At 50.2% G+C, this 18,459-nt stretch overlaps 1 protein-coding gene across 3 annotated transcripts in view; it reads right to left on the bottom strand.

The window, feature by feature from the left end:
- Positions 1-556: 556 nt before the first annotated feature.
- JPH2 (junctophilin 2) overlaps positions 557-18,459 on the bottom strand; it is a 64,544-nt gene continuing 46,641 nt past the window's right edge. The window contains exons 3-7 of one of the 3 annotated variants that reach the window (XR_014254804.1): positions 6,307-6,425; positions 4,551-5,263; positions 3,796-3,889; positions 1,690-2,368; positions 557-1,445 (exon numbers count right to left, since the gene is read on the bottom strand). Coding sequence is in view for 2 of the 3 variants with exons in the window: in XM_082430175.1 (XP_082286301.1) it covers positions 3,809-3,889; positions 4,551-5,263; positions 6,307-6,425 (913 nt within the window). In the remaining variant the exon portion in view is untranslated. Of the gene's footprint in view, positions 2,369-3,795; positions 3,890-4,550; positions 5,264-6,306; positions 6,426-18,459 lie in introns of those variants that run through there. The other 2 variants (XM_082430175.1, XM_082430176.1) reach the window with 2 other exon arrangements.

The raw sequence follows: 18,459 nt of genomic DNA, 5'->3' as shown, positions 1-18,459 counted from the left end.
CTTCAACATTTAATGTTATCCTCACTACAACCCCAGGAGGTAGTATTATCATTTCCCCCATGTTATAGATGAGGAAACTGAGGCTCAGAGAAGTGAAATAAGTATGCTGAGCAGGACTAGAGCCCGGGGAGGCCAATCTCAAAAGGCAGGCTCTTTGGGGACTTCCCTGGTGGTCCAGTGGTTAAGACTCCACGTTCCCAATGCAGGGGGCATGGGTTCGATCGCTGGTTTGGGAACCAAGATCCCTCATGCCACACAGTGTGGCCAAAGATTAAAAAAAAAAAAAAAAAAAGGCAGGCTCTTTCTTCTACTATATGCTGCTTAGGGTATCTTCTGGAAGTCTGCTTTAGAGAGCCAGGGCCTGCCCTAGAAGGTCTGTGGCCTTTGGGGCACCCCTCCAGAACTGAAGTCCTTCAGCCGCCCCTCAGGAGGTATTATGGGAACTATGAGAGAGAGACAGGGCCTGGACCAGCATGACCCAGGGTCCCCGGCCTCTCTTCTCCTTCAGCCAGTCCCTCGTCCTGAGCCCACAAGCAGACACTGCAGCCCAGCCAGAGCCTGTGAGCAGATGCAAGTTTATTATGGCACAGACGGCAGCTTCCTGAACCCTCACCCCAAACACCATCCCCCAAACAAGGCCCCGGGAGGGAGCTCTGGCAGCCAAAGGCTTATCCCTGGCCCCGAGTCAGACCAAAAACCCTCGACAGTGACCTCAGAGCCGAGGCCTGGAGGCTGTCAGCCCTGAGCAGTGCCCCCAGCCCCCCTCCTCATTCCCCAGTTGTCCAGAGAAGCCCACACACAGAGGCAGAGCCCTTGGAGGATGGGAGAACCCACGGGCTCCTCTCCGCGGAAATGCAGTCCAAGGTTCCAACCGCGCCTCGAGACCCCATCGGTGCTTGAAACAGCAAGTGTGAAGCTGGAGGGAAGGTTCCCAAGTATTGAGGGAGGGAGGGAAAGCCGACCCCATCAGGAGCAAACTTCAGGTCAAAGAGCTGCCCTGGAGAGGCCAGACCACAACACCCCAACCCCCAGGGAGCAGAGAAACAAAGAAGAGCAGCTGCTGCCTCCAGCTCTGCTTAGATGCCACGGCCACACCCTTTCCCCCAGCTCAGCTTGCAGGGGCCTGGAAGACTTGCCCTCCATCCTCCCCGGGGCAAAGGCCACAGCCCTCAGCCTCCACCCACCTGCAGCAAACACCAAGGCCCAGAAAGACCAGCGTGGTACAAAACATCTGTTAACGGGCTACATGCAAATACCATCTTCTGCCAAGCAAGCCGAGGGGCTTATCATCACAGACTGTGCCCAGTGGGAGCCCCAGACTTGCTCCCCTCTCCCTGGGAAACGCTGGCTGACAAGCAACCCATCTTCACACCTGCCTGAGAGTCAGCCCCAGTGAAATCTGCCTGGGCTTCCATGCTCACGCTCCCCCGAGCCTGCGGTGGCCCCTGGGAGCGGAAGCGGACAAATCAATTCACGGGGCATCCCCGGAGCTTTGCACCAGCCCCACGGCTCCTGCAGGGTGACCCCTTCTCCCCCTCAGCATCCTGGAAGCCCCACATGCAATGCCAGCCCCAGGCTCAGGTGCACTCAGAGACAGGGCCATCCCCACCACCCCTTAGCCCTTCTCCCCACCCCCACCCCCTGGCCACCTGGTCAGTGGCTTCCCAGCCAAAGGCCCCAATTGCTCACGTCTCTCCCTCTTCTACTGGTCCAGAGGGAAGCTAACTGGACCAGTGGGAGGAGACAGAAGCACTGTATCCTGGGATATTCAAATGGAACATGTCCATTTCCTCTACTGTCATCCAGAACATCTGTAAGCAAGGGACAGAGTGTGGGCGGGGTCCGGACTGCGAAGGGAAGGGCCGCTGGGCTGTCAGAGCGTCTCCCTCACTGGCCCACCGCAAGGATCTCGTCACTCCCTCCACTTGCCCGGGAGGCTTCAGCCCAGCAGCCAGAGGATAAAAGAAAGCAAGGGAGGGTAGAAAGAAGGGGACTGGGATATAACATCCTGGTTTGGTGACTTCTCCCAAAACACAGAGAAGCCCAGGGAGGGGGTGACCTAGGGGCAAGGCGAGGGAGTGGATGAGGATGGGGGACGGAGCAGATCAGGGTGTTCAAGACCAGGGCTCTGCCTTCAGGGCTTTCCCTGCCGCTGGGCAGAGAGCTCCCGGAGGGTGCCCAGCCCTTTCTCTTCCTCTGGGCACCACCTGCGTCGGGCATGGGCGCCACGGGAAACCTCCTTAAATGTTTGTGGTGTGGATGCGAGCTGGACCCCCGGCATCCAGGTCCAGAGTCCAGTCCTCCTCGGCTGCCCTGCCTGGCACTGCAAAAAGATGGGTCCACGCGTCCTCAGCAGGAACTCCTGGCTCTGCAGAGAGAGAGCAAGAGGGTCAGGCGAGGGAAGGAGGGAGCAGGGAGAAAGGCAGGGAGGGCTGAGGCTGAGCCAGGCTCCAGGCAGGGTTCAAGCCTCAGGCCTGATGCTCTCTTGGGCAAGAGCTCCATCACCACCACCAGCCCCGCTTCCCCAAGCCCCCAGGGCAGCCTTGCCCCTTGGCTCTGACTCAGTGGGACCACATACAAGTCCCGGAGGCCTCCCCTGGCCCTTGCAAGGCCCCCGCTGGATGCCGCCTCTGCCTATTTGCTGCCTCTGCCTGTTCCCTTTGCCTGGTACACTCTTCCCTTTCTTCCTCCTCCCCCACTGCCATCTGGCTCACCCCTCTCCATCCTTCAGGTCAGGAAGCTGGCAGTCCCCGCCGCAATCATTCCCAGATTCCCTACGAAACATGGACCCTGCCTAGCTCAGCATCCACCTGCACGGCAGCACCTACCAGGCTAATATTGTCATTGGCTATTTACCCGGTGACAGGACAAGAATTCCTTCTCCTTTTCCTCTGGGAGTGAGTAGGAACCTCCAGCCCACACTAAGCTAGGATCAAGGGAGGGGGCCTCTGGTGGAGCGGGGGAGGGCAAGAGGCAGAAACTCTGTTGGCATCACCAAGCGCAGGATGTACAGTGTAAAAGCTGGTCCCGGCAGGAGAAAGAGTTTATTTGCCTTGTAGATATTTCACCCTGAGACCAACGAGGGCCTTTTTCCTTCACCCCAGCCCAGCCCACTTCCTTTTCCCCGGACCTTACCCAGCCCCTGAGCTCCATCACAGGGAGAAAACCAATTGGTGGAACCAACTGACTGACAGCAGGGTCTCAGGAAGAGAGGACTGAGGGCGGGGGCGGGGGGTGGGCGAGTAGAGGGTGGGAGCAAGAGAGAATTGGAGGACAGAGAGAAGAGGACCCGGCCATCCCAGGTGGCCTCAGTCTAGACCTGCGGGGGTCTGGGGGGATGGAGTCAAGAAAGGTTTTGCTTGACGTTTGAACTGCAAGACTTTTACATAATGAGCCGTAAGTTAAAGGTTTACTCTCATGTTCACCCCCTTTCTTAGGGCAGGAGTGAGTCCCCGCTGAATCCTTAGATCCCAGCAGAGCAGGTGCTCAGTCAACTGTGGTTAAATGAATGATGAGTTAGTGAATGAACGAATGAATGAATGACACCCCCAGTGCTCACCTGACAGAGATCCGGTGCTCTGCGAATGTTGAGCTAATGAGGGGGGTGTACGTGTGTGTGAGTGTGTGTGTATGTGTGTACTGTGTACTAGGGAGAGATGATCTCTCAAATCCACACTCTAGGTCCCTGCCTCTGCTGGGGGATGGGCCTCAATTAACCACAGGACGGTCGCTCGGTAGGCAGCTGGCCCTCGCTCTCCTTCCCCAGGGGCTCCCATCCCTTCCTCCCAGCCGCACCTGGTGGATGAGGTCAGGTCAGGAGGTGAACGAAGAGGATGGCCAGGCCGATGTTAAGCAGGATCACCATGCAGATGAGGACGGTGTTGGGGACCTGGGAGCAGTGGAGAGAGGCTGCCTGAGTCCCCGGGAGAGCACACCCCCATGCTCTTGTCACTGCTGTGCCCAGCACCGGGACAGACCATCAGCGCTGTAAGGATTCTTGGAAATAATTAACCAATACTGCTCAGGGTCCTGAGAGGGGCAAGAACGTATCCCAGAGCACACAGTGGGCAGAGCTGGGCCTGGAACCCAAGAACACGGCCTTCCCCGCTGCTAATTCCTCTGGGGCCACATCTGTCAGTCCCTCAGAGCCCAGCTTCAGTCTTTGGCGCTGCAGTTCCTAGCTCCCAACCTCCTATAACAAGCCCGGGGGTCCAGGACCCAAGCCCCCCACTGCGCCCCTCCCTGCTACACCTTGCAGCTGAGGCTGCGAGCCTGATGGACAGGTGCACCCCACCCCAGCCGCTTAGGACTCCCAGCCACCTCCTTCTCCAAAGAACTGCCCAGACAGCGGGCACAAAGACCAGCCCCCTGCCCCAAGGTGGGGGGAACTGTGTCGTGTAACCGTGAATCAGGCTGCACTTAACTAAGGCCACATCCCGCCTGCCCTGCCCTGCACCATCACCCTCGCCCCCCACCCCGCCATCTGCCCCCGAATCCCACCCCCAGCTCCCCCACCCCTGGGGAACCCGACTTCCCACCGACAGTCTCACCTCCTCCACCTCCACCTCCACCTCCGCCGCCGTCGCCGCCTCCTTCCGAGCCTTCTTCTTGGCCCCGGCCTTGGTCAGCCGGGCCTCCGTCTTGCGGGCCTTGGCCTTGGGCTCGGCCTTGGGGACGATGGGCTTGGGTTCCAGCTTGGCGGGGCTCTCGGGCGCGGAGCCTCGTGGCGGGGCCGCCGTGCCGGGGGCGGCCGGGGACGCGGGCGCCGAGTCGGCCGCGGGGACCTCGGGCTCGGGCTCGTCCTCGAAGGGCGGCGGCGCGGGCGGCGCGGTGCGCACGGCGTAGCTGTGGTAGCCCTGGTAGAGCGCCACCTCGGGCTCCTGCGACAGCGCGGGCGGCGCCTGCAGCGCCTCGATGGCCATGCACTCGCTGGCGGGACGCGCGGGGCTGCGGCGGCCAGCGGCCTCGGACGGCGTGACCGGCCGGCTGCCCTCGCCGCCGGGCTCGCCGTTCCAGGCGCCCGAGCTCAGCAGGCCGTCCTTGGACGCCGCAGCCGGCCGGGGCCGCTTGGGCTGAGGCGGCGTCCCGGCCGGCGACGGGGGGCCACCCTCGGGCGCAGGGGTCTCGCGCTCGTGCAGCTCCGGGCTCTCGCGGGGCCGCTCCGAGAGGCCTGCGGCGCCAGGGCCCCGGTGGGGGGAATCCAGCAGGCTCTCCGAGTTCTCCAGGATCTCCTGGAGCAGCCGGCGCTTCTGATACTCCGGACCTGCCGGGGACCACACGGGGAGACTGCATTCGAACCCCGGTCCCAGCACTGGATGACCCAGGGCAAGCCGCTCTGAGTCTCATTTATGTACTCAGCCAGCCCTAACTTACGGCCACCAAGTGCCAAGCACTGTTTTAAGCAATTCCCCAATACTAACTCATTTAATCATTTTAATAACCTTATGAGGTGGATGCTATTATTTAGCCTCCATTGTACAGATGAAGAAAAGGAGGCTCAGGAGAGGTAAAAATCACTTGCTCAGAGTCACCCAGCTGACCAAGGGCAGAGCCAGGACTGGCACTCAGGCTAGTCTGGCTCCAGAGTTTATACTCTTTATGGTCACACTGGTCTCTCCATTCTCTTACCTGAAAAAAGGCCCAATCAATACCTATTTCATAAATACTAACGGAAGGATTAATCGGGTGAAAAAAAAAATGCCTGTAATATGCTGAGCTCAGTGCCTGGCACGTGGTGACAGCTGTTGCTATGACCATCCAAGGCGGAGGCAGCCAGCCAGGGTCGCTCTTCCTTGGACCAGCAGGGGGCGCACTGTGATGGGAAGCGACTTAACCTCCCAGGCACAGATCTGCGCTCTGCGGTCTTCCATCTAGTCTCCCTTTGGTCTTCCGGACGCAGCCAGAATGTTTAGAAAATACAAATCTGATCGTGCCACTCACCTTAAAACCCTCAGTGCAGGCAGCACCGATCCCCCACCCTGATGGGCTCCCACCGCTCTATCCAAATGCAAAGTCTGTATCAGAGCCAGGGGGTCCTCCTGACTCTGCAGCCCCATTTCCCAGAGAGAAGAGACGGGCTGGAGTGGGGGCAGCCTCTGATACCCCGCCACAATCTCAGCATGAGTCCCCTTGTGTCATGCTTGCACGCATCCCATGCTTGCACCACGCTCCACAGATTCTGGAACTCAAAGGCATGCGTGGACCCACTTGAGCATCTCAGCTTTCCAGCAAGCAAAGAAAAAGTGTCCACCCCCCCAGGACCTACCCCTACCCCGTCCTGCCCCTCCCCTCCCTGGTTGGCCCTACCTGGCTGGTAGAAGTCTGGAGCCAGTTCCCTGGCCAAAGTGCGGGCAATGTTGGACTCTTGGTTGGCAGCCAGGGCAGCCTGTTCTGCTGCCTCAGCTTTGGCCTTGGCGTGACTTGTCCTAAGGAGACAACATGGTGGAGACTCAGGATCTCTCCAGAGAACTAGCCCTCTGCCCTTCCTCCCCAACCCACAAAGAGACACCCTGGACAGAATTTTCATTCACTCCAGCTGTCAATGAATATTTATTGAGCCCTGTGGTCCAGACTGCTGTGCATTCCCCAGACCATTGCCTCTTCATTCTGGGCACACAGATGGACTACATTTCCCAGCCTCCCCTGCAGTTAGGTGTGGTCAGGTGACCGTCCAAAGCATTGTGGGAAGACAGGATTATGCCATTTCCAGACCTGGCCCACAGAAACCTCCCCTATAATCCTCTTTGTCCTCTCTTTTCCCCCTGTTGCTGGTAAAATGCAGAGGCCAAGGCCCAGAACAGGGAACTTAACCTCATTTGTGTCACAGATCTTCCTGGCATCTGGTGACACCGCTGGACCCCTTCTTGGAATGTTTTAAAATGCACAAATTACACAGGATTACAAAGGGATACAATTATATTGACACACTGTTACCAAAATATTTAAAGGGACAAATTTGTAATATAATAATGTATATTCTTCTTTATTAACACTTTAAACAAAATATCTAGCGGGTCTATTAACTACCATAATTTAAAAGTATAGATTAACATAAAGGATATTTCAAGGATACGTGCAACAACAGTAATGTGACATGAAAATGTATGTGATTTCTATTAGTGACAAAGTCAGAGATACTGCTAATACTACTGTTGATTTATTGCCAACTTCCATAATTGAAGAAAATACTAAAGTTCAGTTAGAGGTTAGTAAAAATAAAGATGTGGTTTTCCCTGCCCAGATCCACTCGCTGGGCAAATGCACCCAGCCCTAACTTCTGAGTTGACCGCTAATGGCTCACTGCTCTCCCAGAGAATTGCAACCAGTAGAAGCCACCTTGTTCCCGAGGTCAACAACCCCTCCCCAACCCAGGGAGCCCATAACCAGTGACTAATGACACCAGCCAGCCCCTTCCTGCCCCAAGAGGAACCAACTCTGAGGTACAAGTCAGGCTCCAGAGCCCCCATGGGATCAGGCTGAAGCTGGACTCCAGGTAAGACCACATCCCTGCTTGGCTACTTCCCTGTCCGAGTCTGTGTCTCTCACTCCCCCTCTCTCCTAAGAGCACTTGCTCCATAAATCGTCTGCACGAGGATCCTCATCTCAGACTCAGCTTCTAGGGAATCTAACCTAAGGCAGCATGCAGGTTCACGGACTCCCTGATTTCTCTCCACACTACCGCCTGTGGACCCCAGGTTCAGAAACACAGTGGAAGGAATTTGGGTCCACAGATGAATATTGCATAGAGCAAAGTCCCCCCCAGCCCCGCAAAGTCCCATATTAAATGTGGAACATTTAAGCATTAAATTTAAACATTAAATTCAGCAAGGCTTAAATGTCTACTACGTTAAGCACCTGAAATTTGGGGGATGTTTATTTCAGTTTATTTAATGTAGCCTAACTAGGAGAAGTACCTGCTAAAATATTAACAGCCCAACTTACCAGTGGGCATTGTTTTAAAGGAATTATGAAGATTATCTCATGTAATCATCATGATGCCTTAGGAAGCTGGTGCTGTTATTATTTTCCCTGTTGTACGGAAAAGGAAACTGAGACACGGGCAAGGTAGGTAACTTGCCCAAGGTCACAAAGTCTTTAAGTGCAGGAACTGAGATTTTGAACCCAGGCAAGATGATTCCAGAGCCTGTGCTGCTCTGAAGCACGTGCCACACTTGGCCAGGAGCTGGGATTCCTGTGGACAAGACAAGCCCCTCTCAAGTGAGGGAGATGGGCTGGAAGCAAACAACCAAAATTATTTAATACAATGTAATTAAATAAAAAGTGCAACTGTGAGAAGTGCCATAAAGGAAGAGTACAGAATGCAATGAAAAGGTACAACAGGAAGACTTGATATAGATCGGCAGTGGAGGTGGGGGATTAGGCAAGGTTTCCTGGAGGATGTGACATTTAAGTTGAGAGCTGAAACTGACATACCAGTTGGCCCATCAGACGTGAGGTGGGGACAGTGAGCCAGGTAGAGGGAAGAGCACGTGCAAAGGCCCTGAGAGGGAGTAAGAGCTTCGTGCCTTTGGGGAACTGAAAGGTCAAATCGGTGTCCCCATGGGCAGATGAGTCAGTTCCTCGGGGAGCTGATTTGCGTGTGTCTTTAGCATGGAATTGGGCCCACGATAAGGGAGATAAATTTTACTAAGCTCCCTCCAAACGCCAAGCCCTTTGCCTACATTATCCCTTTCAATCCTCAAAACTGCCTGGGAGGTAGTTTTTACTGTCTCTATTTCACAGGTGGGGAAACTGAGTCTCAGAGAGGTACCTTGCTCAAGGATGCAAAGTAACAGTTGACACTTACAAAGCATTTACTACATATCAAGGGCTTTATAGAAATTAACCCGTTTAATTTCCCCAATCACTATGTGGTAGATGTTATCACCATCATCCCTCTTTACAGAGGAGAAATCCGGGGCATAAGAAGGCTTCAAGGATCCCACCAAACTTACCCAGCCAGCAAGTGACAGCAAGTTTTCAAACCAAGGCTTTCTGGGATCTAGAGTCTGCGCCCTTAACCACCGGTGTATCTCCACTCCATAATGAGTAGTGGAGTTCAAACCCAGAATTGTCTGATTTCTAAACCCTTGCCCTCTCCACTGCCCCAATAATGTTTACTGAAGAAAAGAATATTTTACTGAATGAAAGGATACATAAATGAACGCATGCATGCACACGTACACGTATGTATGCGTAAGCGGGCAGCATAGGAAATAGTTAAGAGCATGGTTTTGGAATCAGCAGTCCTGGATTCCAATTTTGGCTCTGCCAAGGCCGGGGCTAGGGTGCAAATGAGGCATTCACCTCAGGCTCAAAATTTAGGGATGCCAAAAAACTCAGTAATCCAGATAAATAATACTCGAACGCCATATTTTTAAAAGTCCAAACTAATGCAAAAATAATCCTTGATGAGCAAGCTATGAACAAAATTTAAATAAAGGCCAAATCAGACCCTGCGTTTGTATGACTCTCCTCACTCGTCTCCCCCTAGTCCCGACCCCACTGGGACTCTAGGACCTTGGGTGAGTGGCTTTGCCTCTCTATGCCTCAGTTTCTACATCTGTAGGACAATAATTCTGCTCTTTTGGAGTTGCTGTGAAAACTACTGAGAGGCAACACATGAAAGTGTTTAGCCCGGGATGGGGCTGAGTGATGATGATGATGGTGATGGTGGTGGTGATGGTGGTGGTGGAGAAGGAGGAGGAGGAGAAAAAGAAGGAGAAGGAGGAAGATGACATTTGTGACATCAAAATCAAGTGTGGAACCAACAAGGAACCTACTGTATAGCACAGGGAACTATCCTCAGTATTTTGTAATAACCTATAGGGGAAAAGAATCTGAAAAAGAATATATATATATATATATATATATATATATATATATATATAATATGTATATACATACCTAGATATATGAATATATATATACATATATATATACGTATAACTGAATCGCTGTGCTGTACACCTGAAACTTACATGATATTGTAAATCAACTATACTTCAATTAAAAAATTAAAAAATAAAAACCGAGTGTGGTACATGCATATCCCCAGACTCATATTTGCCTGTACATGGGTATGTGTGATTCAAAGATCTAAAGTTTCAGAGACACTTCCCTGGAAACCTGAAACCCCAGGTTGGGGGAGGAGGGAAAGGGCTGGGCAAACCCTCCAACTGAGAAAATGTCCTTTTTTGGTAATGTAAGCTGGATGAGGCTTGTTTCCCGGTGCCCTGGGAAGCTGTGTTGCAGGACTCCTCAGGCCAGAATGGCAGCCTTCACACTGAGCCCTGGAAGATTCTGGGGGATCAACGGTGGACCCTCCAGGGCAGCCAGAACAGGGGTCAGAGGGGAGTGGCCACACAGCCCAAGGCAATAAGGGCTGCTGGGTTTAAAGGAAGCACGCTCCTCTGCCCACATCCATCAATCTGACCGACTGAATACCTTATCAGCGCCCCCCCCCCAAAATGCCTCTGATTTCAGGAATAGCTCCCTAGCTCCCCAGCCTTCAAGCCAGGAATCCCAGCATCTCCCACACCCTCCTTCCTCACCTTTCAATATTCACAGACAACAACCACCAACTCCTGTCTCTCCTGCTCCCCCTATAGCTCTTGAATCTGCCCATTCTCCTTCCTTCCATCACTCCTCCTGCAAGGTCCCCCACCCCCATCTGTAGCCTCCCTGCCTCCAGGCTCGCTTCCTACAACCAATTACATGCAGCTTGCTTAACCCATACATCCCGTGGCCTCACCTCTTGCTGAAAGTCTTTGCAAGGTTTCCTATTGCGCTGAAAATAAAGTCCAAACTACTTAGCGTGGCCTTCAAGGCTCTCCAGATTCTCGGCCCGAGGCAGCCTTGATGGGGTGTATCTGGCAGCTCACCAGGGCAGGCTGAACTGCTGTGGTCCAAAGGCTATCTTCTGGTCCAGTGGCACTCACGGTGTGGTGCATGCACCACCCCCCAGCCCCTCACCATCCAGGCACTTGTTGAAAATGCAGATTTGGGGGCTCCACCCCAGATCTGTTGAATCAGAATGTCTTAGCAGGAGCCCAGGAATCTGTATTTTATAAACCTCCAGCTGCTTCCACTGCTCATTAAAGTTTGAGAAGCATGCACTAGTCAGACAGAGAGAAAATCCAGCTTTCTCTTGGGCAGTTCCCAGCCTGCTCAACCCCCCAGGAGCCTTGAGGGGCTCTCTTCAAGCACCAGGGTCCCTCCCTGAGTCCAGGTCCTGCTAGGGAAGCGCAGGAACCATTTCTTTTCCTATGACCACTTTGATGTTTCTTGGGGAGGGTCTCCTAGGATGGCTCTGCCCCTAATGGGGAAAAGGGAGGGAGCAGTAACTGGGGCAGGGGGTGGGGCAGGGATCAGTCACCCTTCTTGATTTCAACAGATTTTCTTTCGTCAGCAGGGTTAAAAATAGGGCTGGTGGTGGTTCAGGGCTGGGGCAGGGCACTAACCCAGGGGAAGCACTTCTGAGAGTATCCAGCCCCACCCCTGACTCCTTTGCCCACCCCAGACCCCTAACCGCCCCATTAGATCTGGCCTTGTTGCCCAGGCTCCCACCAGGCCACCGATGGCTTCATTGGGCCAAAGGGAGACACCCACAGGATGTACCCCTGACTCCTTTGCTCTGGCTGTTCTCCCGTCTGGAATGTTTTCTCAATCCTTCTACCTCCCAGCCTTAAAGGGCCAGCTCAAGACCCACTTCAACATCCAGATTCATTCATTTAATACAACTTTATGGAGTGCCTACTATGTGCTAGGCACTATTCTGGGCACTGTGACTAAAAAAGCAAACCAAGTATCCAAAAATCCCTTCTAGAGCTCATATTCTATTGCAGGGGGCAGCAAATTAGGGCAACAGGCCAAAGTTAGCCCGCTGCCTGTTTCCGTACCACCTGTGAGCTAATAATGCTTTTTATATTTTTAAAGGTGTGGAAAAAAACCCAAAAGAGTAATTTTATGATGTGAAAATTATATGGAATTTAGATTTGTGTCCATATAAAGTTTTATTGAAACAGAGCCACACCCATTCGTTTACTATTACCTAGGGTTAAGTAGTTGCCACCGAAGTCCATGTCCTGCAAGGCCAAAAATATTTACCGTCTGGTGCTTTACAGGAAAAGTTTGCCCACCTCTGTTCTAATGCATCCACTCAACAACGGTCTCTTCTACTACTCTTATTAATAATATTAATCTGTTATTGGTTGAGCACTTTGTGCCCAGCTCTGTGCTATGGCCACAATTACACATATGACTTCAGTGGGGTGAAGTCACTTTCTCAAGGTCACACAGCTAGAAAATGCATCTGCCCAAGCTCTTCCCCATTACACTGAGTCGCAGCCTTCCTGGCACTAACTAACTGGGCCAGGTCTTCCACGTGCTGGGACCAGGGATGGGGAAAAATCAGACCCAGCAGCCGCCTGAGGAGCTCACAACCTAATGCAGCCCTGCCAGGTCAACTATGCAACATCTCTGAAAATCAGTGGATGGACAGGGGCGCAGAGCAAAGCCTTAAACTGCATGGGGTGTGGCTAAGAGGGGGCAGCTCTGGCTAGGTTGTCTGGGGTCAGGTCTTGGCTCTGCTCCTTATGCCCTCGGGCAAGTCTGAGCCCCCTGAGCCCCAGTCTCCTCATCTGTAAAATGGGGATGATAACAGCACCTGCCTCAGAGAAACAGTATAAGGAGTAAATGAATAAACAGTCATATGGCCCTTAGAACAGTAGCCAGGACACAGGAAGTGCTATCTAGGTGCTTGTTAATAAAATATGTAAGAAGCACAGTTGTTTTTAGACGACTGAAACAAAAAACCTGAATGTACTTAATGTCACTGATTTGTTCACTTAAAAAGTTTTCAGAAATCCATCAGAACAAGGAGCCCATGGTAGGTTTGGAGGACAGAGGCAGATAATCAGAGCCCCCAACTCAGGCCTCTGCCAGCCTCTCTGAAGCTGCAGAGGTGATCGATAAGGGCAGTGCAGCCAAGTCTTCCTGAGGGGATGCTTCAGATGCCACCGCCCTGTCTTCTCCCAAAATAGCCCCTCGCCCCTAGCTCTGGCTGGCTGTGGCCGTTTGCCCCCGGAACAATCATGGTCAGAGTAAACTCGAGGAGGAACCACAGCTGGAGTGTCCAGCCACCTGCCCAGATAGCTCCCTGGGAGAAAGTTCCCCTGCCCTCCAACAAGGATGTAGACAAGGGTCCGGTCTTGCCTGGACTGCATTCATTTGGCAAATGTGTGCTAAGCCCTGCTGGGAAACTCTTCACCAGAGGGATTAAGGGTACAAGTTCACGTCCATCGTATTCTGGGTACCTGACCTTTGCTCTCTGGCCTCAGTTTCCTCAACTGTGAAATGGGTTAATAATTTTAACTCACAAAATTACTGGGAGCCTGAAATAAGCACAAAAGTGCTTAGCATAAACTGAGCACTTAACAAATATTAGCTATCATTATTGTTACAGTTTTTGTTATTATTATAATGATGTTTACCAGCAATTCCCTTCCAAAATGCTAAAGACTGCCAAAAAATTGGGATTTAAATATGCATTTGTAGAAGGATATGTCATGTAAACATTGTTTGAAGGTTCACCCACGTTGCAGCATAAATAGTACTTCATTCCTTTCTATTGCCAAATAATGGTCCACTGTGTGGATAAACCATATTTAGTTTATCTGTTCATCAGTTGATGGACATTTGGGTTGTTTCCACCTTTTGGTTACTATGAATAATGCTGCTATGGATATTTGTAGAAGTTTTTGGGTGGATGTATGTTTGCATTTCTCTTGGGTATACACCTAGGAGTGGAATTGCTGGGTCATGTGATAACTCTTTTTAACCTTTTGAGGAACTGCCAGACTGGTTCTGAATTGAGTGTAACATTTTACCTTCTTCCAATAACATATGAGGGTTCCAATTTTTCCACCTCCTTGTCAACACTTACTATTATCCATTTTTAAATTTTAGTCACACTAGTGGTTTGTGAGGTGCATTTCATCGTGGTTTTGATTTGCATTTCCCTGATGGCTAATGATGTTGAGTGTGTTTTTATGTGCTTAATGACCATTTATGAATCTTCTTAGGAGAAATGTTTATTTAGATTCTTTGCCTGTTTTCAAATTTTTTGTCTTATTATTGAGTTATAAAAGTTCTTTATATATTCTAGATACAAGTCCCTTATCAAATATATGATTTGAAAATATTTTTCCCATTCTGTTGTCTTTTCACTTTCTTGATGGTGTCCTTTGAAGCACAGAAGTGTTTAAGTTTAATGATGTCCAATTTATCTATTTTTCTTTTGTTGACTGTGCTTTTGGTGTCATATCTAAGAAAGCTTTGCCTAGCTCAATGTCCAAAGATTTACTACTATATTTTATCCCCAGGGTTTTATAGTTTACTTCTTACATTTAGATCTAGAAACATTACTTCTAATAAGAAAAAATGGGAAATAAACTAAGGGTTCGTACCGCCCTAGGAGATAGGCACCACAACCATTTTACAGATGAAGAAACTGAGGCACAGAGAGGTTAAGTCACTTGCCCATTATTATTATAATGAACATTAAGCCAGACATGGCCCCTGCTCTGGAAGGATGTAGAGTCTGGTCAGAGATAAGACAAGGTGAAAAGTTTTGAGAACAAACAGAAGGCTACAGGGCAGGAGAAAGCCCATGTGCTGGGTTACATGTTCATAATTTCTATTTTGTTATTTTTATATTATAAATATGTAGTGAAAATAATATGGTTTCATCATCAAAAAAATTGGAAAATAAGCAGATTTGTTTGAAAAAAGAAAAATTGCTGTTAATATTTTGGTATTTTGAGGTGGTTAAGAACACTGTTTTTTGACTGTGGGTGGCTTACATAATTCTCTGTACTTTGATTTTTTTCCATCTGTAAAATGGGGATATGAAAAGCCCCTGCCTCACAGAGTTGTTGGGATTATAGAGTGAATGACTGTACCTAAAGCATTTAGAACAGGATGTGACGCATAGAAAGCTCTATGCAAGTGTTTGAAAATTTTAGAAAGTGAATTTGTTTTAGCTGAAGTGGAGGGGCATGGGTTTTGAGTCTAGGGGGCTGTGCCCCACTTCAGGCCCTAGGTAGGACCTCCCGACCTTGGAAGCCCAGTCTGAAATCCCCAGGCCATGGAGGTGACCTGTTCCAGATCATGTTTTACAGAAACCTTTCTCCCCTTCTTGAAAAAGAGCCGCCAGCCCAGCTGGGAAGGGGGCTCACACTCACCATGTGTGGGTGGGTAAGTGACACCCCTTCCTCCCACCCCAGCCTCTAATGGGGAGGCAAAGTAATGAGTTGCTGTTTACTAAGTGCTAACTATGTGCCAGACACTTGATCTTTGTGGTCGGCTGAATAATGACCCCAGAGATATCCAGGTCCTAATCCCTGGAACCAATGAATGTTACCTTATACGGCAAAAGGGGCTTTGCAGATGTGATTAAATTGAGGATCTTGAGATGCAGGAATTATCCTGGATTATACAAGCAGGTTCTAAACGTAACCACAAGTGTCCTTATAAGAGGGAGGCAGGGGCAGATGGGACCACAGGAGAGGAGAATATGATGTGATGATGGAACAGAGACTCGAGTGATGCACTTTGAAGATGCAGGATAGGGCCCCAAACCGAGGAATGGGGGCAGACACCAAGAAATTGAAACGTCAAGGAATTGGATTCTCCTGTCAGCCTCCTGAAGGAACCAGCCCTGTCAACACCCTGACTTTAGCCCACTGAGACTGATTTCAGACTTCTGACCTCCAGAACTGTAAGAGAATATATCTGTGTTGTAAGCCCCCAAGTTTGTGGTAGTTTGTTACAGCAGAAACAGGAAACTACAACAACCTCTGTGATCTCATGTCATCCTCACGACGACCCACTGTACAGGAGAAGAAAGGCAGGCTCAGGAAATTATTTGCCCACGGCTCATAGCTAGTGAGATCCAGAGCCGGCTGGAACATGATTCCAGATCTGTCTGGCGTCAGAGCCTTTGCTGACCCACGCATCTGCTACACACTTCAGTTAAGCCAGAAGACCCCAGCAGCTGGGACTGGCCACAACCATGCCTCTTCCCCCAGGGGCGTGGGCATCCCTAGCGTTCATCGTGCCTATCATAGAGCCCAGGGCTAGTGGTTACCAGCAGTGATACCCTCAACTTCCCCAAAGAAAGGTTAGTCCATCCAAACCTGGGAATTGCCTGGCTGACTACATGTGACTAAAGTCTGGTTGTATTGCGGCAGCCAGTGAAGTGACAGGGAGGTGACCTCAGGCCTTGCTCCCCCTCCCCACATAGGACTGGGCCTGCAGTCCAATCTGGAACCCAGGTCTCAGCAGTGAGCCCTCTTCTGGATGAGTTGGCTGCACAGGGAAACTTCCTTTTTAAAAAGTCTACACCAGGGACTTCCCTGGTGGGCCAGTGGTTAAAAATCCGCCTTCCAATGCAGGGGACGCGGTTTGATCCCTGGTGGGGGAACTAAGATCCCACATGCTGCGGGACAACTAAGCCCATGCAACGCAACTACTGAGCCTGTGTGCACTAGAGAGAAGCCCGTGCGCCACAACTAGAGAGAAGCCCACACGCTGCAACAAAAGACCCTGCATGCAGCAACGAAGATCCCATGTGCCACAACTAAGACCCGACACAGCCAAATAAATAAATAAATATTTAAAAGTCTATGCCAGATTTTAAAATCACACTTTATGAATTATGAAAAGAGTAACAGTAAAGCAACAGCACTGGGAACCCACTGTGCTAAAACAATAGCTAGGTAAGCTTTTGAGCCTTCTTTTCTAGCCTTTCCACGTGTACATCTATTTTTTAACAGAGCTGTGAACACAATAAAGATTCAATTTTGAGGGCCAGTTTTTAAGAGCATGGAATCTGAAGTCATGCTACCCAGGTCTGAAAACCCTGACTCAGACATTAGCCGTGTGACCTGGGCAAATCACTTAACCTCTCTGTGCATCCATTTCTTCTTCTGAAAAGTGAGTGTGGCAGGAAGATTTTTCAGATGCCTCCTGGTATTCATACCCTTATGGGATCCCCTCCCCTTGAGTATGGGCTGAACTCAGTGACAGACTTCTAACAAAAAGACTATGGCAGTGGTGACAGGATAGCACTTCCATGACTAGTTTACAAAAGATGGTGACTTTGCTCTCGCTAGCAGACTCTTGCTGGCTTTGACGAAGCAAGCTCCCATGTTGGGGAGGCTCACATGGCAAGGAACTGAAGGCAGCTTCCCGCCAACATCAGCAAAGAGCTCAGGGCCTCAGTCCAACGGCCCACGAGAAACTGGATCCTGCCAGCAACCATGTGCGTGGGTGTGGAGTGGATCCTTCCCCAGGGGAGCCTTCAGATGGGACCAAAGCCCCGGCCAACACCTTGACTGCAGCCTCATGGGAGACCCTGAGCCAGAGGACACAGCTCAGCCACGTCCTGACACCTGACCCACAGAAACCACGAGATAAGAAAAATGTGTTGTTTCGTGCTGCTATGTTTTGGGATAATTTTTTAGGCAGTGATAGACAACTATTACAAATTTGGATAATAATAATGCCTACCTCATAGGGCTGTTATGAAAATTAAAGGAATTAATACACAGAAAGGGCTTAGAATGGTGCCTTTTGCCCTGAGTGTGCACTAGAGAAGTTTAGCTTTCACTATTATACATTTTTCACTCACATAATTTTTCATGTTTGCATATATTCATGTTTATCATTTCAGACTGCTCAACCTTTTTTTCTTTAGAAATTTAACATCTACATATTTTTGAGCTAGTGCTTCCCCTTCTGGGAATCTGGCCAACTGACATACTCAAATTGTGCAAAATGACACACGTACAAGGGTATTTACTGCAATCCTGTTTGCAATAGCAAAAGATTGGAAATGAAGCCAAAGCAAGAAGTGGGGAAGTAGTTGATTAAATTATGGTATAGTCATTTGAAGAACAATTCTTGTTGAGTGCCTACTATGTGCCAGCACTACGCTCAGATACTGGCATGTATTATTCCATTTAGTCCTCACAGTATCCTCTAAGGTAGACATCACTATCAATTCCCATTTTACAGGTGAGAAAACTAAGGATGAGAAGGTTAGATAAGCCATCCAGCTCACACAGTCAATAAACGGGGAAAGCCAGGAATTCCAGTGTGGTGAACACCAAAATAAGATTAATATTAAATAATTTTTAATATTAATGTTGGAGTTTTTGTTAATATTGGTGTCAGACGACATGGTTTCAAACCCCAGCTCCTCCACGTCCAAGTTGTGTGACCTTTGCCAAGTCACGGAACCTCTCCAAGTCTGTTTCACCATCTGTAACTCGGGTTAATAATAGCACTTAGCTGCCCCTAGAATTATTGTGAGGATCAAGTGAACTGTGGCATGTGAAGGGTATACTCATTTGATCGTGACAAGTATTTACTAAGCACCTACTGTGTGCTGGG

Source organism: Balaenoptera physalus, assembly GCF_965194825.1.
Source record: "Balaenoptera physalus genome assembly, chromosome: 16".
NCBI classification, from domain to species: Eukaryota; Metazoa; Chordata; class Mammalia; order Artiodactyla; family Balaenopteridae; genus Balaenoptera; species Balaenoptera physalus.
The sequence above is the reverse complement of the archived record's forward strand: the minus strand, read 5'-3'. Positions and strand labels throughout refer to the sequence as shown.